This window comes from Manis javanica, chromosome 4 (assembly GCF_040802235.1).
Source record: "Manis javanica isolate MJ-LG chromosome 4, MJ_LKY, whole genome shotgun sequence".
Taxonomy (NCBI): Eukaryota; Metazoa; Chordata; class Mammalia; order Pholidota; family Manidae; genus Manis; species Manis javanica.
This window is the reverse complement of record NC_133159.1, coordinates 17,406,452-17,432,476: the sequence shown is the minus strand read 5'-3', so window position 1 is coordinate 17,432,476 and position 26,025 is coordinate 17,406,452. Positions and strand designations below refer to the sequence as shown.

Sequence of the window (26,025 nt, the reverse complement as noted above, 5' to 3'; positions counted from 1 at the left end):
GAAGAGCAGGGAAGAAGCCACGGAGCGGCGGAGAGGGAGACGGAGCGGGGGGACTGCAGGGGCTGCCAGGAGCCGCGGGCCCGAGGAGCCCGGGGCGGGGCAGTGGGTTAGGGGAGGAGCTCTCGGGGGCTGGGCTACTTGGGGGCGTGGCCAGGGCGGGCAGAGAGCCAGGGGTGGAGTTCCCAGAGGTCGCGGGCTGGGAGGACTAGGGGCGGGGCCGAAGAGCGGTCAGGAGCCAGGCGCGGAACTCTCAGGGGCTAGGCGGCCTCGGGGCGGGGCTGAAGAGTCCGGCGAGGGGCCGGGGACCCGCTGCCAGGTTGAGGACAGGAAGGGGGCTGGAAGGCTGGGGGCGGGGCCGAAAGGCGGGATGGGTCGGGAAGCTCGGGCCTCAGGGAACTAGAGGGAACGCGGCGTCTCAGGGCGAGGACTGCCGGGGGCGGGGCGGCGCGGAGGGGGCGGGGCGTGCGGAGGCCCGGAGGGCGCGTGCAGCGGGAGGTGAGGCTGTCCTAGCGCGGTGCAGCGAGCGCCCCCGGCGCCCCTCTCTGGCAGTCCTCACGCTCCAGCCCCGCGCCCGCCATGCCCGAGCAGCTCAGCGTCGCCGAGTTCCTGGCCGTCACGGCAGAGGACCTCAGCTCCCCAACCGGGGCCACCGCCTTCGCCGCCAAGATGCCCCGGTGCCGAGGGGCCGCACTGGCACGGGAGGAGGTGAGGGAACCGAGGCGGTAGGGGTCAGGGGTCTGGGCGGGGCCTTCGCCTTGACCTTCACATGCGTGAGTGGACCTACGATGGCGCCCCTCCCTAGATTTGTGAGAACTGAGTGCATCTCAAACATCTGTGTCCTCACTTTCGAGGTCGGGGTAGGGCGCAAGGGATCGTTTGGGGGGGGCCTCAAAGTCACCCCGATGACACACTGTACAGGTCGGAGAACATACCTCCAATGCTCTTCGTGACCCGTCCCGTCGTACGTGTGTTTGCTCGGCACCTCACTTCGTCTGTTTGGGTTTCCATCTTCGGAGCCCCACAAGTTTGCCCCCCAAGTCACTCCCCTTCTGGCAGGCGTTCGTTCCTCAGTCCTGAACTTCTCCCCGGCTGCAGGGAGGCCCCCTACCCCTGGCTGCTGGTTCTGGGATTTGGCCGGCGCCTGTGGAATGAATGCGAATGAGAAGGCGCCAGGAGCTGGGGTTCACCTTGGCCAGGCTGTTGGCAAGTTTATAGTCTCCTCTCCCCTCCCCTCTCCTCTTTGTCTTTCTCAGCAGGCCTTTTCTTTTGCCCTTGCAGGCTGCCCCACCCCATTCCCATGCGCACTGGAGTTCATTCCTCCTCTCCCGACCTGCTGCACTTTCCTGGGCCGCTCTGCAGGAAATATTCTAGAGCAGACACTCCTCAGCTTTGGGCCAACAAGTAATGTGTTTTTGCAGCTTATTTTCAGAGGATGTTCTGAATTTGGGTGGCTTTTTGGACCTCAGCATCGGCTCTCATCTTTCATCCTTCATCTTAAGAGTTTTGAGCACCCACTGTGTGACAGATACAAAGCTCAGTAGTTCCTAATACCCTAGGCCAATGTTTTGGAAAATCTTTCCTTCTCTCCCTCCCTTCACAGGCTTTCTGTGTGTATGGCTTTGTAGGGGTGCTAGAGATGGCGGGAAGAGCATTGAAGACCTGTGTTCAAATTCTGGCTCTGCAGTTTTCCAGCTGTGAGCTTGGGCATGTGACCTGATCTGTTCAAGCCCCACTTTTGGCATCTGTAAAATGGGGATAATGTTTACCTCATAGATCTATGGTATTACATGAGGCAATGTGGTAAAGCATGCATCTTGATAAGTGGAATGATTATCAGATTAATTGACAGACCTCCTTAGTCAGTGACTGGGTCTTCTTTGTCCTCATTTCCCTCACAGACTTTAGCCTAGTGCTTTGCACATAGTAGGGACACATGTTTTCATTAAAATAGACTGCCAGTTACCTTTGGCTTCCTACCTTGGGCAGAACCAGTAGCTTGGAATCTACCACCTATCAGTGTAGTTTGAATTTTACTGTGGAGGTTCACAGGGATATTGCCACAGAGCTTCATCATGAGATCAGAGAGCTTACTGAAGTTTGTCTTCATCGCCTCACATCAGAAAAGATCAGTGCCTTTGGCTTCTTTGGGGCCTTCACAGTTTACCCTCCTCTCTGGGTTGTTCATTAAATTGTTAAATCAGAGCAGGAGCAGGAGAAAGAGCTGTACTGTGAACCCTTCTCCAGGGACAGAAATGTCCGTTTATGCGCTTGCATCTGGCTTTGCTTGGATTGGTGTGTGTCAGCACTTGTGTGTACCTGGGGTAGGCAGCCCTTGGAATGCATCTGGAGGATGCAGCAGGTTCTGGTCAGAGTTCAGCTTTGCCCCATCTCAAACCAGACAAAACTCAGCCTGCTTTGCTTTCAGGACTTCAGTTTAATGCATGCAAACACTCATTAATTGCAGCAGAAAGGCTTGTGGCACCCAAACACAGCTTTTCTCTTTAGTAGTCCAGTGTCCAAAAAGTTAGACTCTGACCTTTGAATTGAACTTTCCTGAAGTTTCCTGTTTGGTTTTGCATTCATGTTTATATTTACATGTAGTGTGATGCTGGCATCCTCCCTCCCACCCCCTCACCCCCAGTTGTGGGCATGACTAACCCACACCGAGGCTTGAAGCTCCATTTGGCTGAATCAAAATACAACTGGTTCTTAAAGCAAGTCTTCCAGCCCCAGCTGGTTTCCTGGGAGTAACTAGGGACTCTGTCCTGGGACTTGGAGCCCTCTTTTGCAAGTCCTACTAGGATGGACCCTGGGCAGGTTCATAGGAGATTAGAATGTCAGCACTGAGAGATCCTTTAAGGTAGAGACCACCTAAGAACACTCTCATTTAAGAGGGGAAAACTGTCCAGAGAGTGCAAGGGACTTGTGCAAGCTTCCAGAGCTGAGTAGTGGAAGAACTGGTATTGCCACACGGATGTTCTAGCACCTTCTAAAGTCCAACTGCCCATCCTCCCTATGTGACTGACTTCTGTGAACCTCAGTTATTTCACACTTAAAATGGGTCTAATAATCCCTCCTTGTTTACCCCTCTAGACTGTTAAAGTTTTTTGTTTTTAAATTGTGAAACACTGTACAAACACGAGGGAGTATTAAGACATCCTGTGAAACCCCCTTCTTTCTGTCCTGGGCCCCTTTACATCCATCATCTCATTGATATTCACAATAGCACAGGTGAAAATGGGCCCAGAGAGGTTAAGGTAGTTGCCTGTGTCACACAGTGAGTATTTGACTCAAAGGCCTGTGCTCTCTCCAGTTCTCTATGTCATCTCTGTGCTAGGCACCAAGCGTATAAAGATGCTGCTCTGGTTTGCTGGCCAGTCAGGGAGATGTAACCTATCTTAGGGAGATAAGTAGGAACCCCAAGAGTCAGTCCTGAGTTCCCCTTAAGGTAGTTGCCTGTGTCACACAGTGAGTATTTGACTCAAAGGCCTGTGCTCTCTCCAGTTCTCTATGTCATCTCTGTGCTAGGCACCAAGCGTATAAAGATGCTGCTCTGGTTTGCTGGCCAGTCAGGGAGATGTAACCTATCTTAGGGAGATAAGTAGGAACCCCAAGAGTCAGTCCTGAGTTCCCAGAGAAAGGTATACAAGTCAGTACCTTGAGAGGCCAGTGGAGCTGGGTAGGGAGAGAGGAGTGAGGACTGGTACAGTCAAGGAGAGCTTCCGGAGGAGGTAACACTTCCAGATAGGTCTTGAAGGATGGAAGAACCCCATTAAGTGGAAAGGACAAGTGAGTGAATTTGGAAACTGGTGGAAAGAGCATGTTCAGGAACCAAGTAAGCCATTTTTGACCAGTGGTAAGAATTCATGCTCTGTCATGTGTCTCTAACTACTATACCAGTGAGCTTCTATGTCCTAGTGGGTCTTGGATAAAGCAGTTCACCACAAATAGGAATCTTCAAAGGCTTGTATTTTATGTATATTTTCTGAGATTTAATGACATTTTAATTGCTCAAAGAACATAATTTTTAATTAAAAACATTTAAGAACAGAAAAGGCTGAAGTCTCCTCTGACTGTCTCACAGTCCCTATATTCTCCCCAGAAGTAAATGTGGAAATACGCATGCTTCCCAGTGTGTGTATGTCCTCAGAGAAAATAGATGATCAGTTCATGGGTGGTGATTAGGAGGAATGTTTACCTAATTGGTACCATGTCTTATAATGAAAAGTCTTAAATGTTATTGGAGTCAAATTTATCTTTTCTTTTTTGACTTTGCTTTTTTGAATCTTGTTTTTAGAAAGAATTTCTTTCTTATTCCATAATAGTCTTCTGAATGTTACATTCTGCTTCGTCAAAAATAATAAAATTTTGGTGGTACAAAAAATAATAAAAATTACATAATCTTAGAGATGGTTTGTTTGCAAGAAACATAAACCCTCTCAAGCTTCTTCATGTGGAAGGGAAATTTGTTGTAAGGAGTAGAGGTGCCTTATAAGACTGAAGGGCAATAAATAGCAGTAGACCTCTCCAGGACTTGAGGCCTGGAAGTGGTCAGGAAGCACAAAGGCAGCTGCTTCATCATTCTCGCTCTCACCCTGTTTCTTTCTGCATGTCTGAACCCTTGCCAACACACAAGCCCCAAAGGGTATCACACAGTCTTCTGGGGAACACGGGCAGCTTCAGTCCCACATGCACGTGACATCACTGGTCCAGCATCTAAAGGTACCCAAGCCAGTCTTGTGTCCTACTTCCCAGTTCCTGGCAGGAGGTTGATAGCCCAGCACAACTTCTGGATTGATTCCAGGAGCTGGATCTCCACCCCTGATTTCATCAGCAAAGGTCAAGGAGGGATGGACTGAAGCGGGGTAAACATAGTCACAGAGACCTACGCTGTGGGAGGGATGCTTCTCAGAGAAGAGGGGCAAGGCCTGGAAAGTCCCTGAAGTTTCCCCAGCAGTTGTTTGTTTGGCATGGTCTAGCCTCCAGGGAGAGGCAATGTACTCATCCTGTTTTTGCCTACCTGGTTATCCAGGTATAGATGAACCTCAGTTCAGAAAGCTCAGGTGTAGGAAATTAAAAAGATGGATTGGAGAGGTAAGGGGGTACAGCACTTGGAGTGCCTTGAATGCCAATTAGGCATTTGGGCTTTTTACTGGATAGCGGGGAGCAGTGGACTCAATCATGTTGTTCAAGGAATGGGTAAGGCTGGCCCTGCCGAGGCACCCAGCACCCAGCATAGTGCCTGGGGACTGACTGCTTCATGCTAGGTTCTGTATTAGGCCCTGGGTAGACACATTGCTCATTAAGAGAGATGCAGTCTTTGCTCCACTGAGCTTACAGTCTTCTGGGGAAAACAGCTGCAAACAGGTAAACAAACAAGTCAGTAAGTGTACGCTGTATAAGTGCCATGAAGGCTTATCCTTGTGGCCAAGGCCTTCCTTGAGGATTGTTCCCAGGTCCTCATCTGTTTGCATGCCAGCCTTGCTCCCTAGCAGTCTCATCCACACCCATGACTTCAGTCCTCTCCTGTCTTTAGGTGATTCACACATTTGTACCTCCAGCCCAGACCCTCACGTCCAACTCCTCACTTGACTATTTCACTGAGACACCTCAACATGTCCAAAACAACATTCATCAGTCCCTACAGGCTGGCCCTTCCAGTGTTCCCTTCTCAGTGAGTGGTACCTCCCTCTTCTGTTACACAAGCCAGATGCCTCACACCTCCATGTGCACTCTTGCTCACCAAGGGTCATCACTTTACCTTCTAAGCATCTCTGCAGTCTGCCCACTTCGCTGTATCCCTGCCCTACTCCAAGCCACCATCACCTCTCACCTGCAACACTTACTTAAGCATCCTCCTAACTTCTCTCTCAGCTTTTTCTCTGTACCTCTCCCGAATAGTCCTGTACCTGTCTCCTTTGCAGCACACATCATAGATAGATTTTATATTTATTTGTACAATCTTATTAAAATATGGTTTCTTACTAGATTTTAACTCCATGAGAATAGAATCTAATCTCACTCCTGTATCTCTCGTATTTAGCATAAAACTATAGTAGGCACCCTGAAAATGTTGTTTGAATAAAAAATAAATAAAAGAAGAATATTTAAAAGGAACATTGATAGAGAATACTGGTGGGGGTGGGGTGCTCCACATGGAGGGAACAGCTTAGACAAAGATCCTGAGGCAGTAAAGAACCTAAAGTATTTGTGACATTGAAAGGAGGCCAGAGGGACAGAAGCATAGTGCTGGGCAAATGAAAGAGCAAAACCAGGCAAGTTTGGAAAGTAGGCAGGGGCTAGACCTGCTCAAGCTTGTAGGCCCTGGTAGTGAGTTGGATTTTATTTATTTGGCAGTCAAGCAACATGATCCAATTTCTGCTTTAGAAAGATCCTATCAGCTGCTGTGTGGAGACTAGATTGGAGGGCCAAGAGAGGACTCACGGAAGCTGTCGTAGCTATTCATGGAGGAGTTGACAGTGGTGTGAATAGGGCTGTGATTGAAGGAGAAGAGAAGTGGGCAGATTCTAGAAGTATTTTATAGGTAGTACCATCAGGATTTGTTGATGGAGTACATGTGAGGATTGGTCAAGGATGGTTCCTAAATTCCTAATGGAAGAGTGCCATGCACCCTTCCTGGGAAGGGGAGATCTGGGAGAAGAACAGGTTTTGGGGAAAATCAAGAATTCTGTTTGTTCATCTTAAATATCTTTGAGATGTTCAAGTGGAGATGTCAAGAAGGCTTTTGGATGTTGAGTTTGAGATCAAAGGAGTGGACTGGAGGGACACATTTGAGAGTTGTCAGCCTTGAGATAGTAGGTTTTAAATTTGCATCTGTGTGACAGTCAGCTGACATCATTCCCAGAGAGTCCAATCCGGTAGCTGTATCCAACTTACTTAGGCTTCTTATTACAAGTAACAGAAAGTAACCTGAGCTGATATAAACAAAAGAATTCATTGAAAGGGAATATTCAGTAGTTCACAGAATTTCTGGGAAGCTGGAGAACTGGGGCAAGGCAGCAGGCAGGGTCTCAGCCAGAATCACTCCACTGAGCCTGCTTGGCAAGGACACTGCTGCCGTGCACCGAATGCCACAGCTTGCACCATCACTGTCCCCTGAAACCGGGCACCTGTGTGCCGGTGCCACCAGCATAAGAATGGATCTTCCACCATCTCTGCTCCTGATTCAAAGTCTGCCGTGACTGCCCCTGATGGGTTGAGCCTAGCTCATATACCTGAACCCTAGCTGCAAGGGAGTCTGGAAAGGCAAGAATTTGGTCTTGTCAGCTTGTGTAGGAGGCAAGCCCAGCCAAGGCTTGTGCAAGTAATTTCCCAGATGTAGGAAGGAGGTTCAGGTGCCAGACTGACAAAAAATGACCCATGTCCTTGGCAGGTTTGCCAGCATGCAGGAAGGTGTCTGGGAATCTGCATTTTAACTAACACCCCTGGTGATTCTCGAGCTGGCAGTCCATGAACCACATGTGCATACATTGCATTAGCTGGTGTTTAAAGCTGTGGGAGTGGATAAGATCACCCAGGGAGAAGAATGACCAGGCCTGGGCCCAAGCTCTGGGTTGCTCCAGGATCAGGAAATTAGGATGGGAGAGCAGTTAATAAAGGAGACTGAGAAGGAGCAGCCAGTGAGGAGGGAGGGAAATCAGGAGAATAATACAGTGCTCCAGAAGCCAGGAGAGGAATGCTTGAATGAGGAAGCAATGCTCACTTCTGTCAGATGATGCCTGTATGTGCAGAGGTAAAATGAGAAAATGACAGACATGACTCCATTGTCACACGTCACACACATCAGTATCATCATCGATGACCTTAAGAATTTGTTTAATGCTATTATTTTCCCCTCCACACCAGTCTTGACTGATTAGAAGGGGGGGCAGATAAGAAGTTCTCCTTGGGAAGCAGAGACATGGGATGATGGTAGGAATCTGGGCCAAGAAAGTTTTCCAGGATGGGCTTAGAACCCAGCTCCACATGGGCCCAGACTCTCCCCATAACCAGCTGCCTCTGCACAAGGACAGAGGGTCTTCCTGGAGTTATTAGCCTCAAACCCAGCCTTGAAAAGTTTCCTCCCCTCCGCAGATTTCAGTCTTTGGTGCTCAGTTCCTTGCCTGTTGCTTAGCTGTTTCTGGTCATGCAGGTGCAGGCAGGTTTGGGGACAGAAACTGGAACTTCAGGTCAGAGCAGAAGGGAAATGCTTTCCCTGAAGGCAGTTTGGTAATATAGTCCTCAGACACACGTTGCTAGAAGGTCCCTTGGATGGGCCTAGTGCCTGGGCCCAGAACACATGAGGTGGTGAGGTCTGGGGAGGGACAGTGAGCTCCCCGGACTCTGGGGCAGAGCCATGGACTCCCTTTGTCCTGAGAACATGATGACTGGGCTGCACTGGGGTCAGTGGGTGGGCCTGAGTTGGGGAATATAGGAGGCCAAGTTGGAAGTAGCTGCTAAAGTTTCTCTAACTTGGCTGGATTTTTACCTTGACTGAGCTTTTAAGAACTTTAGATGCTACAGGCTCCACCCAAACCTACTGAATCAGAATCTCTTGGGGGTGAGTTCTGGGCAAGCAAGCAGGTCAGAAGTTCCCTGGGTAACTCTGATAAGCAGTCAGGGTAAGAAATATTGTGGTGAGCCACTGTACCCCCACAGAAGGTCAGTAATCCATTAAACTCTGTTGAACATCTGCTGTGGACAGAAGCAGGATGGTGGGGTCTGAGGGCATGGACAGACAAGACAAGCTCCCATCTGGGAAGGAGAAAGACTTATGCTCATGAAAAGATGATTGACAGCCCAAGGTGTGCAGGCATGTGGCTGAGGTCTATGGAGAGTCCAAGAACTGAAGTCAGCCTGACCTAGGTTTGAATCCCTATTGGTTGTGTGACCTCAGGTGCGTGACTTAAACCTTTCAGAATCTATTTCCCCACCAAAAATCATGGGTGATAATAACTATCTTATGGGGTTGTTTGAGGGGATTTCATACAAAGCATCTAGTATACACGTGCCAACTAACAAATACTTAATGCTCTTTTCAAAATTCCCTTTTACTAAATGACACCTGTACATGGGATAAAGAAATCAGGAACCACACAGAGAAAAAGGGAAGATAATTCCAACAGGGGTGAGGTAATTACTACGAGCGAGTAATAAAATTGTGCAGTTCTGGCACCAGAGCAAAAAGAGAAATGTTGTATACCTTACAGGCATCCAGGAATGAATAACTGAGACTTGTTCTGGGCAAGGCAGCCTCTTCACTCAGTTGTGCCCCTTTGCTGTCTCCCAACCATTCACTTCTTCATCAAAGTATGTTTGTTGAAGGCCTGCCCTGTTCTCAGTCCTGAATATACATTGTAATCCCCTGGATTGCTTTTAGGTAGATTTTTTTAAATGGAGATGAAATTCACATAGCATAAAATTCACCATGTAAAACCATTTTGTAGTCTACAGTTCAGTGATCTTTATTCATAGTGTTGTGTAGTCATCACTGATTCCAGAACATTTTCATCATGCCAGAAAGAAATGCTGTGCTCATTAGCAGTCACTTCGCATTCTGCTCCCCAGCCCCTGGCAACTTTATGTCTCTATGGATTTGCCTTTTCTGGACATTTTCTGTCAATGGAATCCTGTAATACATTGCCTTTTGTGTCTGGCTTCTTTCAGTTAGCATAATGTTTTCAAGGTTCTTCCATGGCCTGGGTTGCTTTAAAAGCAATAAAAATGGGAATAGCAAACACGACAGGGAGTGTTTGTTTTCACATTTCACATATATTCACATAGAAACATTTCCAATATATTCACTCATGTAATCCCAGTAAGGAAACGAACACACAGAGAAATGAGATAACTTAGTAAGCAGGGTTGCCAGCTAACATACAGGATGTCTGTGTGGTGTTTGGGACATACTCATACTAAAAATTATTCATTGATTACCTGAAGTTCAACTATAGCTGTGTGTCCAGTATTTATTTTTGCTAAATTGGGCAGCTCTACTAGCCATAAGTGGCAGAGCCAGGATTTGGACTTGGGCAGTTCAAGGCACTTAGTGTTTTATCTCTCACGCCCTCTGCTCCCTCCCCAGGGACTACCAGTTTATCAGTCTAAAGTGAGGCTCTGACATCCTACTTCTTTAAGCATTCAGGGTGGTTCCCCTGGGCAGCCTGGGGATGTGTATCTCTGGACCTGGGAATATGGAAATGTTTGCTGGGCAGGACTGCTCCCTTGCAGCCCTCCTCGTATGCCAGGCCCTTGGCTGGGTACTTAAGTGCCTGGTCGCACTTAGTTCTATGAGATAGATGCTATTATCCCATTTGATAGATGGGGAAATGGAGGCTCCAAGAAACTAAGTCACTTGCCCCAGGTCCCGCAGCTAAGAGTATTGGAACCAGAATTTGGATTTCAGAACAGCAGGAGGTAAAAGCCAGGGTTCTTAACCTCTGCTGCCTTTTCTGTGTTCCCATAGGGCCTTGCTAATATCCATTCATTCATTTACTCACTCACTAGACAAATGTTTATTGTTGCTCATGTACCAGGCAGGCCCTATGCTGGGCGCTGTGGATGTCTAGGCAAATAGCCAGTCCCTGCCCTTTAGGGTTTTCAACCTGGCGGAGAAGTCAGACGTGTGAAAATAAGGGCCATGATGCCCTCATAAAAGCCTGTAGTGGGCACAGGGTGGCATAAAGGCAGGAGTGGTGGGTTCTGTTGTGGTAGGGAGCGGGTGGCGTGTAAGCCGAGTCAGGAAAGATGAAGCGTTCACCAGACAGAATGGGGGAAGGGCTTTGCAGGCAGCGGGAGCAGCCGAGCCAAGGTGTAGCAGCCGGAGACAGCCTGGCATGTGGAGGATATTGCAAAGAGTGGGGTCGGACAGGGGTTAAGGGACTGGTGACAGATCTCAAGGTGGGGGGGCAGGGAGGGATTCCTCCTGGCCAACAAGGGGCCCAGAGGATGGCAGGCATCGGACCCTTTGGTGCTCTGTCCAGGAGGGCAGGGCAGGCCCTCCCCAGGGCGGGGTGGAGTTTCAGGGCTTGGGGCCAGGGGTCGGACGGGAATCTTCTGCCAAGTCGTCAGAGTTTTTGCTTTCTTAGCTCTTCACTGTCGAGCAGTCTACCGAAGAAAATCCCAGCCAGGAAATTTGGGGTCTGTGGAGGCCTCAGCATGCGGTGAGGGTGCGGCCCCTTCTCCTCCCCACTTCCCACCACCCTGAAGAGGCAGCTGGCAAGGCTGACTTGTCAAGGCTGGACAGGTTCCCAGGCTGGGGAGACGTCCGAGGGGCCCCACTGAGGGGGCACACGGCCAGTCACGGGCTCCAGCAGCGCAGGAAGGAAAACAGCGAGAGGCTGAGGGATCCTGAAATAATAAATGTCAGCTGTCAGGAGCCTTCCACGTCTCCGCCCAACCCCTTCATTGCAGACCCAGATGAAGAGGGCCCAGGGAGGGAAGGAGACCTGTGCAAGGCCACACTGGGGACGGCCCTGGGCCCTGGCTCCCAGGCCTCACAGCATAGTCTCCACACGGGCTGTGGACAGGCAGGGCTGGGGACCCTTCCACAAGCGCAGAAGGGGGCTGGGAAGAGGCCTGCTCTACTGTCCTCTGGCACCTCCTTCTGACTGCCCCAGCCTGGACTCTCAGTCTTGGGGGTGGGGACTTAGCCAGATGAAAACCATCTGGAGACTTTTGCTCCTGCTAGTGGCTAAGGTTGGAGCATCCTGGCAGAGCAACAATTAACTTCAACTCTGAGTCCCAGAGCATTGATTTGGAAGGGGATTTACAGCTCATGTCCATCAGCTCTAAATTATGCAGATGAGGAAACAGGCACAGAGTAAGGAAGGAATTTGCTCAGAGGAACACAGAGGGGCCAATAGCAAAGGCAACGCTAAAATTCAGCCCCACTCACCCTCCCCTCAAAATGTTGCTGCATTGCAGGATGCCTGATATCCACCATTAGAAAAAAATAGGACCTAATTTAATTCTCATAGCAGTCCTTACCAAGATAATGGGCTCAGCGAGGTGGGATGTGCCTCGTGGTTTGCCTTAGTGTGATACTGAGAGAGGGCTCTGCACTTCCTAGAGCTACCTACATGACCTTGAGCCGCTTGCCTAACCTACCCCGGCCTCTGTTTCCTCATCTGCTAAATGGGGAGGATAATTACCTCACAAGGTTGTTGGGATGAATAAACAAGGTAACAAAAATGTGCCAGGTACTCCTACCCAGGACTTCGCAGGGGCACCCTCCTCTCTCAGAATTGTCTTACTCTGTCCTGCTTGGTTCCAATCTCCTCAATTTTCTGAGATTCTGGTGAAGCCTCACTTCGTCCCAGCATGGGGTGGGGTGCTCCTTGTCTGTGCCCCCCACAGGCTTCTCTCCTGCTCCAGGCTTCCCAAGGCCTCCTCAGCCCTTGCAGCCATGTTCTTATCTCCCCCACCAGGCTGTGAGCAAGTACTCAGGCACAGCCAGGCACTCATTATGTGTGAACAAGCTCCTACTATGTGCCAGTGACTCTAAGTGTTAGAGACCTTACCCCAGCCCTCCCCTCTGCCACCCTGGGTGGAGAGGACCAAGTTTGCAGATCTGAGATTCTGGAGCAGACGCTCAGGGAGAAGAACTAAACTGGGATTGCCCAGAGCGGGGATGCTAGCAAATTCTTTTCAGTCCCACCCTTTCGCCTCCTTGCTGGCCACCCAAGAAGGGCCCTGTGGGGCTCCCGGCCTTTCTCCAGATCTGGTGGTTGGGCAGGTGACAAAAAGCAACTGAGAGCATGGCATAAACAGGACAGCTCGTGTTTGTTTGCATGGGCTGTGAACTTCCCCAATCTTCATATGACCTGCTTCTCAGTGTGAGGTGGCTGGGGCCGCAGTGATGGTCATTCCTATTTGAGAGGTGGGGAGCCTACGGCCAGGAGGGACTGGAGACTTACTCAGTGTCTTAGAGCTTGTAAGGAACTGGGTCTGAAAAGAACCCAGCTCTCCTTACTCCAAACCCTGTGCTTTTTCTACTGTGTGCCTTCTTTGTAATTAGGCCATGAGGCTGGCATCTGCCATTAGCCAGCCGGTCAGCCTTAACCCCTTGCTGCCTGCCCCTCAAGGATCTCCTCACTGGTCCTTGCCTTCCATCAGTCCTGGGCCTCTGGCCTCCCACGGGCCAGCTTCCCTAAACCCCACTCTCCCATCCAGCTCTCTTGTCAAAAGCCATGTGCAGACAGTTGTGCATTGAGAGGGGCCAGTTCAATACCCTAAGGTGTCAAGGACTGGTTTCAGTAGCAGTACAGGGCTCTCCAACTTTCCAATGTAAGAACCCCTTGTCTTCTTTTACTAACTTTGCTCTGTAGACGTTTTCAAACATACACAGAAGCAGACTCACCTAGTTTCAACAACTTTTGGATTTTGCCCAACTTACTTTTTCATTCACCACCCTCACTCTTTTCTTAGGGAGAATCTGGAATAGTCACAGAGACAGAACAGAAGGATAACCCACCATTTACTCATACCCAGCCCTGCTCTGTCCACATTTCTATCTGCTCCCCTGACCCCCATCTTATTTTGAAGCCAAATGCCAAACAGTAATTTCCTCTTGAAGTATTTCACTGTGTATCCCTGAGCAGTGAGGACTTCTCTTTTGTTGACAGAGCTGCAACACCATCATTGTACCCCAAACATGAACAGCAATCCCTAAGTCGACAACTGTCCAGATTTCAAATTTCCAGTTGTCTCATAATTGTCCTGTTTTCACACTTGATTTTTGGAAGCGTAAAATCCAAGTGAAGTCCATACGTTGCCGTTTGTTGATGTGTGTTTTGTGTCTTTTCAGGTTCCCCCGAGATCATTTCTGTTTCTGTTTTCTGTGGTTCACTTGTGAAAGACCAGGTGGCTTGTTCAGCAGATGCACGCAGTCTGATTGTGCATCTGCCGCTGCATTTCCCAGGTGCCACAAGTTTCAAAATCTGTGTTTTCCTTAAATTGGTAGGTGGATCTAGAAATGAGAAGCCCCAGAGCTTTTCTTTCTTTTTTGCATTTTATATATCATTTCCTTAAATGTTTTAGGTGTAACTTGGTTTGCTCATGAAAATGCCATATTTTAATTTTCACATTTAACATATAGCACATGTAATTTAGTCTTCTTTGTGGGCATCAGAGTCACAGATCAAAGGAGCTAGGATTCCACCCCCTCACAGTAAAACTTGTTAATGTCAAAGCTTTATTGACCTTCCCACAACAGTTGTACTTTGGTATTGATTGTTTGAGAAATATGAAAAAGAGTGAAAAGTTACCTTGAGTTCACGAATGCCTTCAAAGATTTCTGTGTCTTATTGATCATCACAGCTGCATACATATTTGCGATGTGGTCATACTAATCTGTGAGTTTGTTTTTAAACTGGTTTATAGTGTTTACACTAAGTGGGGCTTCATAGGTCCCCGGTAGTAACTCCATAGACCTTCCTGGTCTGGGCCCACAGACTGGGAATGAACAAGGGAATCAAAGTCTAACGGTTTGGGTCCCAGGTCCATCTCTACAACTCTCTGGCTCTGTGGGCTGAGGCAACTTTCTCCACCTCTCTGAGCCTCACTGATCCATCAGCCAGACGGGAACAAATGTAGTGACTGCCTCGTTGGGATGCTGTATGTCTTAGAGGGTGGATATCAAACTGCTTTACAAACTGTAAAGCCCTGTACAAGTTTGGGATTGTGTTCTTTCCTTAGTTTGCATTTCCGTTGAGACCTGGATAGGAAACTCAGCTGAGCCTTTGTTTTGCAATCTGCAAAATGAGGAGGTGATGTTAGATTATCTCTAATATTATGTGATTTAGTCTCTCAGGGGACAACATTATGGTCCAAAGCAAAGAGGAATGATTTTCATCTCCTGTGCCAACTCTAGTTTAACTGCTAGGGTCTACCTGAAGAGCTGTCTTAACAGAGGGATGAACCAAACCCCGGGTCAGTGGGAAAAATACCTCGATTGATTGATGATGGCTGTGATGGCCATGGGATGCCACAAAGGTGAAGCCTATGCCCCTTATTATAATGGTTGAAAGGAGTGACTATCTAACGGTGAGATTTAATCTGTAGTTCCCAAGGCCTTAGCTTTAGCAGCTCTGCCCCCTTGGCTGAGTGACCGTGGTTACCACAGCTCTGAGAGATCACAGGAATGAAGAATGGGTTCTATTTACAAATCCCGACCCCAGAGGGGAACATGCAGAAGGCCTTTCCAAGCAGAGTGGCTGAGCATGGCCCTCTGATCTTTTGTTGCAGAGAACACAAGCCAGAGAACCAGGGCGGGGGGGTAGGGGTGTGTGTGTGTGTGTGGCAAGGGGGGCACAAAGGGCAGTGCTACCATATGGAGTGTGTGTGTGTGTGTGTGTGTGTGTGTGTGTGGTTGTGGTGGGCAAGGGGGGCACAAAGGGCAGTGCTACCATATGGAATTCAGGCTTTGTTTAGGGCGAAACTGCCTGAAGGACCTCAGTTGGTTTTCCTAGTTCAGACATGCCTCTGACACTCTGTTTTGCCTGCCTTTGCCTGATGCCTGCCCAGGCTCTTGCACGGAGCAATTGACTCTTAGCTTTGAGAGAAACCTAAACGGCCATCACTATTAATCCAAAATCCAGTGCTTGCATCATGCTGTACCACCCGAAGTCCTTGAATACTTCAAGTGACGGGGAGCTCACTCTTACACCCTCACCTTATTCTATAAAGCAGAATAATGGGGTTGCTTATTCTTCCTTAAAAACGTCCTCTGTTTGAACTGAGATCTATTTCTGTCTCCCAAGCTTCCACCTCTCAATCCTGGGAATCCTACTCAAGACCAGCTTGAACAAATCTGTTTTCTCTTCATTAGGATAGCCCTTGGAGTGTTTGTAGCTAGGGCCCTGCCACTGGTGTTAGCCTTGTCGTCTTTGACAGATCTCCCTCTGTCCCTCCCTTCTGCCTTCCCTGTTTGAGAAGTTAAGGGGATATGGTAAACATGGTTGAGTTGAGATTCAAGTTCAGAGGCACGTCCAGTCCCAGGATTGAGAAGCTGTGTCCTTTAACCTTTGGGGGGCAGCGTGGCGGTATGGTGGTATGGCAACATGGGCCCTGGCTAGACCTGGGTTTAAATTAGGACTCTGCCACTGTTCATCATTATGTGACGTGAACATAATTGGACATATTCCTTACCCTAGCAGCTTCATCTGTAAAATGTGAACAGTGATGCCTACCTACCTCAAAGGGTGGCTGGGTAGTGAAGAGTATTGTGCCCGGTACTGAGCAGGCACTCAGGATATATAATGTCTTGTCCTCTGTGACTGCCCAGTGGCGAGGTTTCAGTGTGGTCTCTCTGCACCTGCGGTTCCCACAGCTTGCTGAACAGGGCACTGGGGGTTAGGGGGGTGTCTTTAATTAGCTCAAGGAGAGTTGAGAAACTCCTAAACCAAATTTAGTTCATTTAATTTTGAAATAGATAACATTATTAGCTATCAAGTAACAGCATTCTGAGCACTTTACCTATGTGAATTCATTTAATCTCCCCAGCAACCCTATGGAGTAGAAACTACTGTCATCCTCGTTTCATGATTGGGAACACTGAAGCCCAGAGAGGTCACATAGCAAGTGCCTAATGGAGCTGGAATTCAAAACCATCTAGCTTAGGGCCAGTCCCATACTTCTAGACATGACGACTTCCTACATCTCTGAAGGGCAGAAATAGACTAGTGATTCCCAAACTAGCATACACCAGAATCTCCTGAGGGCTTGTTAAAACACAAAGGCCCTATCCCCACATTTTCTGATTCAGCTGAAGAATTTGCCCTTCTCACAAGTTCTCAGCTGATGCTGACAGAGCTGATTCAGGGGCCCCATTTTGAGAATCACTGACTACTGGGGACCCACCTACATCGAGAGGCAACTCAGCTTGTTTTTTTCTAACCTATGCAGTCTCAGACATGGGGAGTGAGGGCTGATCTCATACAGAAGCAGAAAATGAGCCACAGGAAGAATGATACTCATATTTTCCAAATGCCTCAAGCCTTGGCACAGGCCGCCATGCCTGCCATCTCATAAAAGCCTCACAGTTACTCTGAGAGTTAAGTAAATGGGATTTTCTCCTATATTATTTTTCTCCTATTTCAAAGAAGAGGAGGTCTAGAGAACTGCTAGGCTAATATCACAAAGGGAGGTAGTTTTGGGGAGACTAGAGCTGGAATTTAAGCTTGTGACTCATCATGCTGCAGTAGCATCATTATAGGGGTTCAGGAAACCTTTGTGCCTTTTCCAAATATGTCCCCATCTCCAGGCTATGATCAGAATTTCTTCCTTAAAAGTATATTTCTTTAGCTTAAGGTAGGTGTTATCAGTCATTTATACCACAGTATAAATGATTTTCAGATATTTTCTTGATTAGAATTCTCCCCTTTTTGTGCCTCCTTCCGGCATTTGTGTGTTTATGTGTCTGTGAGCCTCCTGAAGCAATGAACCATGCCTGGCTAAAATAGGCACCAGTAGATGCTTGTTGAAAGGAATGAATGAACAAACGATGTTCCTTTCCTTGCCCATGCTTCCCAGAGCCAGCCTTCTTCCTCCATCAATCCTACCATTTATACCAAGCACTCCCTGATGCTGCTTCTCGGTGCATCTCGCAGTCTCTTTTCTGCCTGTCCGGTGCCCACATCACAGCCTAAAGCTTGCCCTGTTCCTCCCAAGCAGACAACGACTCTGCTTCCCCTGGACTCTCAGGTACCTTGTCCATCTTCCACTGTAGCCCTAATCACATTGCAGTCTCAGTATCTGTTGACTTGGCTCTTTCTTCCCTTAGATAGTGATGTCCCTGTTGAGACTGTGTCATTTACACAGGGTGTGAACACATAACAGGCATTCAATAGCTAGTTGAATGAATGAATAGCTGTGTGAACCGTGGTTGCTAAAAGCGGTAGGGGCAGGATTGGTATCTTGTTGGGAAGCTATTTCCTGATAGACGTCTGCAAGGGCATCAGGCAACAGTTTGTGGGTGATGAGGTTGATTTGCCTGCCTGTATGAGTTAGAGCTTGGTTCAACTACAAGTGACAGAGTACCCAGCATAACGGTGGCTCAAAGACACTTACCTCTCTCTCACACATAAAAGAAGTCTACAGACAAGTAGTCCAGGGCTGATAGGTGGCTCCCTAATCACCAGGGGCAAGGCTTTTTGTTGCTCCACCATCTGTAACACATGGCTTCTACCTCATGGTCCAAGATGGCTGCCTGTTCTCTAGACATCACAAATGCATTCTAGCCAAGAGAAAGGTATGACAGAGGGTTCCCCTCCCTTTTTTATTTTCTTTATTTGAAAAAATATATACTTTATTATTTAGAGCAGTTTTAGGTTCACAGCAAAATTGAGTAGGAAGTACAGAGAGTTCTCATATATCCCTGGCTCCGCACAGGCATAGCCTCTCCCACAGTCACCATCCCACAGCAGAGTGATACATTTGTTATAATCAGTGAACCTGCATTCACATGTCATTATCATCCAAAGTCCATAGTTTACATTAGGGTTCACTCTTGGTGGTGTACATTCTATGAATTTTGACAAATGTGTGGAGACATATACCCACTATCATATTCAAACAGAACAGTTTCACTGCCCTAAAACTCCTCTGTGCTCCACCTATACATCCCTCCATCCATGGCAACCACTGATCTTTTTACTGTTTCTATAGTTTTCCTATTCCAGATTGTCACATAGTTAGAATCAGACAGTATGTAGCCTTTTCAGATTGGCTTCTTTCATTTATTAATATGCATTTAAGGTTCCTCTTTGTCTTTTGTGTCTTGATAGCTCATTTCTTTTTAGCACTAAATAATATTCCATTGTCTTTCAAGTTTTGGCAGTTATGAATAAAGCAGCTATAAACATTGATGTGCAAATTTTTGTATGGAAATAAGTTTTCACTTCATTTGGGGAAATTCTAAGGAGCACAACTGCTGGATCAATGGTAAGATTATGTTTAGTTTTGTAAGAAACTGTCAAAGTGGGTACAGCCCACTTTGCTTTCCTACCAACAATGTATGAGAGTTCTTGCTCCACATCCTCATCAGCATTTGGTGTTCCATGTTCTGGTTTTGGCCATTCTAATGAGTATGTAGTCCCTGCCTTCCTCTGAGGAGTATTTTCTGGAAGCTAACAAATGAAATATCCATTACACTCTATTGTTCAGAACTTAGTCACATGAGACATTTACTGCAAGATAGACTGGGAAATGTAGTCTTTGTTCTGAGTGGCCATGTGGCCATCTGAAAATGGGTTCTTACTGATAAGAGAGAATGGACATTGGGAGTGAGTCAGCAGTCTTGCCACACTGCAAAGAAGAGAAATCCTCTCAAACTAGCTTAAGCACTAACGGGAATTTCCTAGGTGGATTCAGGTGGATTTAGAGGTATGGAAGGAAGGTATTTCAGGAAGTGTAGAAGGGCCTCTTGGTACAGGATCTGGAAAGCTGCCAGAAACCAGAACAAACCTTTTCTTCTAACTTTCTTGGGCAGCAAGGGTCTTACTTTTTACACATTTGCTTTGTTCTCTTCTCTTTGCACGTGGTGAAAAAGGTGTGCCAGCTTAAGTACTTTCAATCAATTAGCTTGCTTCCCAGAGACCAGTCCCAAATTCCTTGGAGAAACTGCTTGGCCCAACTTGGGTCAAGTGTCCGCCCTGGCTTAGTCAACTCTGACCAGAATGAACAAGGCAACAAGGGCCCACCTCTAAGGGGGAGGAGGGTTTTCAGAGAATGGATGTCATGGGATGGGAGGATTCCCCAAAAGGTTTCTAGAGCATGGCCATACCTCTCATGTCTGTGTCCCAGGACTTTGCAAACCATCGTTCATTTAGGTAAACTGTTATTGAGCACCTTCTGGATGCCAGGCACATGGATCTGCCTTTTAGGGAGTTTTCTAAATCTCTTTGGAATTTGTTTAAGTCTTTAACTTGCACTATCTTTTGAAGTTGTGAGAAACACACTCACTGGTCCAAATTCAATAAGTGGACACGGAGACAAAGAGAACAGTGGAGCAAGGCTTTAATGACGGTCTTGCAAGATCGGGTGTCTGGTGGGCAGGCACACCCGGGGAGTTTGGCGCCAATAATTTATCTTAGTACGAGAGTCCCTCTCCTGGTTCTTCATTGGCTGAGTACTACAGGGTTCACATTCTTTCCCGGACATCGCCTAAGCCAGTTATATCTTTCCTTTACATTTGTCTTAATTTTATTGGTAGGTTTAAAAAACTCAAAACAGGTATTGCCAGGCCCTTATCAATTCCCCAACCCCCAGTCTCAGCCTGAGCAGCTTCCACCACATGGCCCTTTGTTAATACCTTACTGTTAAAATGTTTAAACATCCTAGTGGGAATAAATCACATTTAGGTTTTATACTCTTACTTAACAGTTCCCCCCTCTTTTTATTTAAGAATTTCTGATTTTATTCCCAGTAATGTATTTTAATTTACACTTGGTCCTTTCTCAAATTTCTCTAATAGCTTTTTACTCTCTTCTTCATAGTTCAGATTTTCTTCTAGATTATTTTGGGCTGCCTTTATAAGCTTTTGAGCCAGGCCTCTCACACAAGGGATGATACAGCATCCTACAGCAGTTAAGTGTCACAACTATAACAAGGAATGTTAAAACAGAGGCAACTATACCTTTCTATTTTCCAAACCATCTTTCCAACCAGTCTATAAAAGGGTCACTGGTGCCAATTTTCAGCTAATTCATTAGCTAAAGTGGTGCCTTGTAATGATCTACCACTTCTAGGAAAAAAAATTTTTTTCATTGGGTATGGAGAGAAATGCCAGTGAATAGAATGGCCAATTGGACTAAAGCACAAATCTTAGTCCAGGTGGGTGGCAACAAGTAGCGCAGGTTCCCCTTTCCACAGTACCACCAAACATCCACTCAGGGGATGTGTAATTTCGAGGAGTTGCCCTCTTTAGAGACATTTAGGACATGGTGGGTACAAGTCAGTACTTCCCCATAAGAGTTCTGAAACCTTCCCCTTACCTAGAGAGGCGTGAGGAGTGATTCATCTTCCCTATAGAAAAAGAGGGGATTGCTCTTGGGTCTGACTTCTTCAGTGCATTAAAGAGTAAAGACAAGCCCTTGCAAGTCTCATTTCCCCAAGCGTCCTTGTCCTAGTACAGGGCCAACATGCAGTTCATCCCAGTGGGGACTGTGTCCCAGCAGAGAGGGACCGGGACCACCTGCACCTGTGGCCCTCTAGCAGCACATGCGTAACAATCGCTTTTATTCAAAGCGAGTACTGAAAATTTAACCCACTCTATCCAGGCATTGGTATCTCTATAACTTGTCTCTACTTCAAGAGTCTGTTTTAGGTCTTTTATCTCTGTTACAGTAACTAGTCTAGGGTCATTTTGGGGAAGCTCTGGCTCAATATTTCCCTCAGGATTGGGGGTGGCCACTATGGGTGAAGTCTTGCCTTTGATTAAATTAAGACCAAACCTTCCCACAGGATCTACTCCAATGACATCTGCACCGAGTCCATCTTGAGGTTTATGTATAGTTACTAAAAGGGGTTTACACTGTCTATCCTGGCAATTGTCAGGAGGAATTCCTTTAGCTAAGTGGAGCTTTCTTTTTAAAGATTCTTCTACTGCATGAGGGCTGTCTACTCTTAAAACTGGGTAGTCCACCAAACACTGCTCTGCCTTGGACATGGGGCCTTCTTGCCTCTTTTTATTCTATTAAGATTTGTCCATTCAGGACAGAGAAACTTATTATCTCCAGAAAGCTGTCTTTGGTCATTTAGGTCACCACAAGAGAGAACTTGACAAGAATCAAACCTAATGGTTTGAGGCTTGATGTTTTAATAATATTGATGACCAGTTTGACAGGATAACCAGGAGTTCCTTCCCATCTTAGGGCTCCCTGCGACTTGCCTGTGAACTACAGAGTTAGGATAAAAGTTAACATTTTTAGATTCTTTTTAGTTTCAGCCTTAAGGGTTGGTTAGTCACCTGGGACACCTGCCAATTCTGCTTTGTCCCCAGATCCCCCAGCCAGTTTCTTTACTCTGGTATAATGAGTCCAGCCCTTTCCAGCCGCCCTCACTGCTGTCTCCGCGATCAGGAGCACTTGGGAGGGGCCTTCCCAGCTGGGCTGGAGTCGGTCTTCTTTCCAGGATTTTACTGACACCGAGTCTCTAGGCTGGAAGCAGCGAGCGAAGAACTCAAGCGGGGGAGTCTGGGTGAGGAGTCCTTTCAGCTTAAGAGAAGATAAGTTAGAAGACATGGCCAGCACATATTCTCTTAAAAATTGATCTTTTGTTTCTATAGTGGGCAAGTCTGTTGCCCTTCCCAGATATAGTAGCTTAGCAATGGTGTAAATGCTAATACACTCATAAATCTTTAACAAAGCATCACACATCACTTGAGGACCCCAATGGCTCCCTCTATGTAACATGTTCATCAGCTCTCATAATAGGCTGGCCAATCATTTCTCTCCCATCTGGTAAAGTCCACCTCCCTTTCTCATCTCGAGATGCCCCCACCTCCTGTAGCTTCTTAATCTCCTTGGAAAACTTTGGGATCAAAGAGATTTTAGGGATATTTGGGGTGAGGTTCAAAAATCTAATTTCATCCTCAGATGCAGCCTCTTTAGCAGCTACATCAGCTATCCTATTACCCGTAGCTTCATAAGAATTTCCTTTCTGGTGACTATTCACATGTGTTTTAGAAATCTCAGCAGGAAGTACAAGATTTTCCAGAACTTCTTTAATTTCTCATGAATCAATTTTTGTCCTTTATTATTTATAAGGCCTCTTTCTGTCCAAATTTTTCTAAAGGTATGGACTACTCCGAAGGCATGTCTGTGTAAATGGTGCCTTCCTTATCTGAAAGGAGTTTTAAGGCTTGATTAAGAGCCAACAACTCACAGGTTTGAGCTGACCAATGATTGGGTAATCTCCCCTTTTTGCAGATGGATAACTGGTCTCCATCAATGACGGCATAGCCATTATGTCGTTTGCCCTCTATCATCCAGGAGGACCCATTTATAAACAGTTTCATACCCCCACCTAGAGGAGTTTCCCTTAAATCAGGCCCGACTTTATAGTCTGATATTCTATGAGGTCCATGCAACTATGGCTCCATTCTGATTGACCTTCAGCCTCCCCTGCCCATAGGAAGCTGGTCAGATTGAGACAGGTGTCTGTGGCTAAGATCAGGTCATCTTTTTCAAGTAAACTTGCTTCATATTTTAAAATTTGAGAATCTATTAGCCAGTGCCTAGCCCACTGATTAAGTAAGCATGACCTGAACCTGGTGAGGAGTACTGTGAGGGTTCCAAGTTAATTTCCTGCTCTCTTCCACCAGTAAGGTCATGGCTGCGATGGCCTGAACACATTCAGTCCATTCTCAAGAGACAGGGTCCAATAGTTTAGACATAAAGGCTACTGGTTGTTTCTTTCCTCCCCAGGCTTGGGTCAAAACCTCTACAGGGAACCTTTTTCAACAGTAACAAATCAGTGAAACGGATTCTCTACTGATGGGAGTGCCAGGACTGGGGTGGTGACTAAAGATTGCTTTCAATTCTTCTAGAATTTGCAGTTCCACTGGGTCCATTGGAGAGGGTATGGCTCTCCCTCTAACAATTTGAAATACAAGCTTCTAGTCTCTCTTCTAACACTTTATGAGCTTTTCTCAGTAATCCTTCTCTAGGTTTTTCATTCCATCCATCTAAATTCTGTAATTTCTTAGATATATCTGGCCAATTTTTGGTTACAAAATTGACTTTTAAAAGATCCTGTCCTACCTGAGCTTCTGAGTCAAGTTCTGAATATTTTCTCATCTGGTCCCTGAGTCTCTATGAAAATGCAGTTGGGGTTTCTTCCTTTTCCCATTGGACTTCAATCACCTTAGAAACATTTTGAGATCTTGGGTCCATTTCTCTAATTCCCTTTATAATTAGCCCTCGAAGATCTCACATTTTAATTCTATTCCCTAGATTATTATCCCATCTAGGATCTACATTTGGGAACTTTTGTTCCACTGACTGGACACCCTGGCCTGGTGGGTGTTTTTGTTCATAAATGGACACAGCAGCTCTCTTGATCACCCCCCTCTCACCACCAGGGAATAGGATATTCATGATGAACATCAGTTCAACCTAAGTATATATATTAGATCCCAGGAATTGATCTAGTGGGTCCACTAGGCCAAGGGGATCTTCTAGCAATGCTTAAAATTTCTCACCTCAGTACCCATGAGGGGACCATTAACAAATTTCCCCTTGTCCTAGTGGGACCTCTCTCAATGGAAACGTCTTGGGATTCCTAGTGGACTCCCCAGAAGGCAAGGGAAACTCTAAGTCCTTCTTACATTGTTAAGTTCAGGGAGAGGAAATCTTGGGGCAAAATACCTCTAAAAACTGAAATCAGTCAAAGGGAGAAATAAAGTTTAAAATCTATTTATTGCTCACAAGCTATGGTCTGGGGCCGTTTCTCTCTTTCAGTCTCCAACATCAGCCAAAAACCATCCCTCCCCCGCCCATTCACCTCTCAGGTACAGATAAGCCCTCCTTGTCCAGGTAATTACCCATTGATATGGAGATGACCATCTCTCCACCCTTGAGGAAAGATGCAAATGCACTAAAGCCATACTTCTTTTCACCTCTGAACGCCTGTTGATATGAGATATGAGAGGGGTGGAAAGAGAAAAAGGCCAGGAAAGTCCACTAAAAAGACCCAGAGTTAATTAATTAAAGCTCAAAAAGACAGGAGCAACTTGGCCTGGAATGTTTGAATATTCCTCAGATAAAGGAGAGGGTACCTCAGCATAGCCTGTCTTTATTATGTTAATCATATAGGCCCAGCTTCTTTTCTTCTTTAACTTTACCTATATCCTATATTTTTTTCTTTCTGACCCCAAATAGTCTGCAACCCAGGCAATCAATTAAGCATGCAGGCACAGAGGTAAACAACATAGCAAAAGGCAGGAAGGATTCCACCCCAAATATTACATTTTAATACTCAGGAGGTCAAGAAACAAGATTCTCAACTTACTCATTAGCAAACAGACAATAACTCTGCCCCCCTTGGAAGAAGGGCAGCCAGTCCTTATATGCTCCCAAACCAGGAAGCTGCCATCCTGGGAGGGAACTAAAGCAGTCAATTTCTTGTGTTAAGCTAATTTTTCAGAATTACCCAGAGGACTGATAAGAAATATAATGCCTCATCAAAGATACTTGAGACCACCTAACAAGTCTACACCTCCAGGTGCGGGCCACACTCCTAAAGAATCCTTAAAGAGGGAACCCCCAACCCCTGGGGCGCTCCTCTCTCCAAGGCCGCTGGCACCCTCAAAATGTACAATCTTTTAACTTCAAACTTTCTCCAACCTCCCAGGGTGCCCCTCCCTCCTGAGGCGGCCTCACTTTCTCTGTCCAGGAGTAACTCCAAACAAAACTCTCATTCCGCCTCACCACCGTGTCCCCGCCTCTCAACTCTCCGCTGTGGCTGCGGTGGGGAAAGGGACCGAGGAAAACACACAACGCTCTCCCAACACCAGGGCTTGTCCTGGGCGGTCTCTTGTATTTCCTCCTCCCTAGCTTTCCCTTCCCTGGTGTTGAGGGGAAATAGGGGAAGTGCCCTTGGTAACCAACAGATTCCTTAGGTGAACTGGAGGCTTTATTACCATCAAAAAATAACTCAAACCTGGCAAAGCCAGTTTTCATCTGATCTAACTTTAATCCAGACAGAACAGCAAAATTTGATCATCTTCTGTTTGTCCTTAACCCGGTACAGGAGGCATCCCCCCAGTAACATAACCTTCACCCCAGCAGGCTATCTGGGGGGAATTCCAAGGGAGCTCATCTGGTTCCCTTTCTCTGCTTCCCTAGGCCTAGAATTTGTATTTCCCATCCTTCAAGAGGTCCCTGTGTCTGAGATCCCTGTGTACTCAACCCCCCATAATGGAAGTTTCTTGCACACACCCCGAGATTACACGTCTCAGCCACACACACTCGACCTCTGAAAAATGCCCAACCACCAAGGCTGTACAGCCCAATTTTCCCACCT

General features: G+C 46.9%; 1 protein-coding gene across 10 annotated transcripts in view; it reads left to right on the top strand.

The window, feature by feature from the left end:
* Window positions 1-210: 210 nt before the first annotated feature.
* Window positions 211-26,025, top strand: part of ASAP3 (ArfGAP with SH3 domain, ankyrin repeat and PH domain 3) — a 51,849-nt gene continuing 26,034 nt past the window's right edge. For 3 of the 10 annotated variants that reach the window (XM_037017893.2, XM_037017892.2, XM_037017897.2), the window contains exon 1: window positions 423-705. In XM_037017893.2, the coding sequence (XP_036873788.2) occupies window positions 577-705 (129 nt within the window). In that variant the 5' untranslated portion in view covers window positions 423-576. Of the gene's footprint in view, window positions 317-420; window positions 706-26,025 lie in introns of those variants that run through there. The other 7 variants (XM_037017895.2, XM_037017894.2, XM_037017899.2 and 4 more) reach the window with 5 other exon arrangements.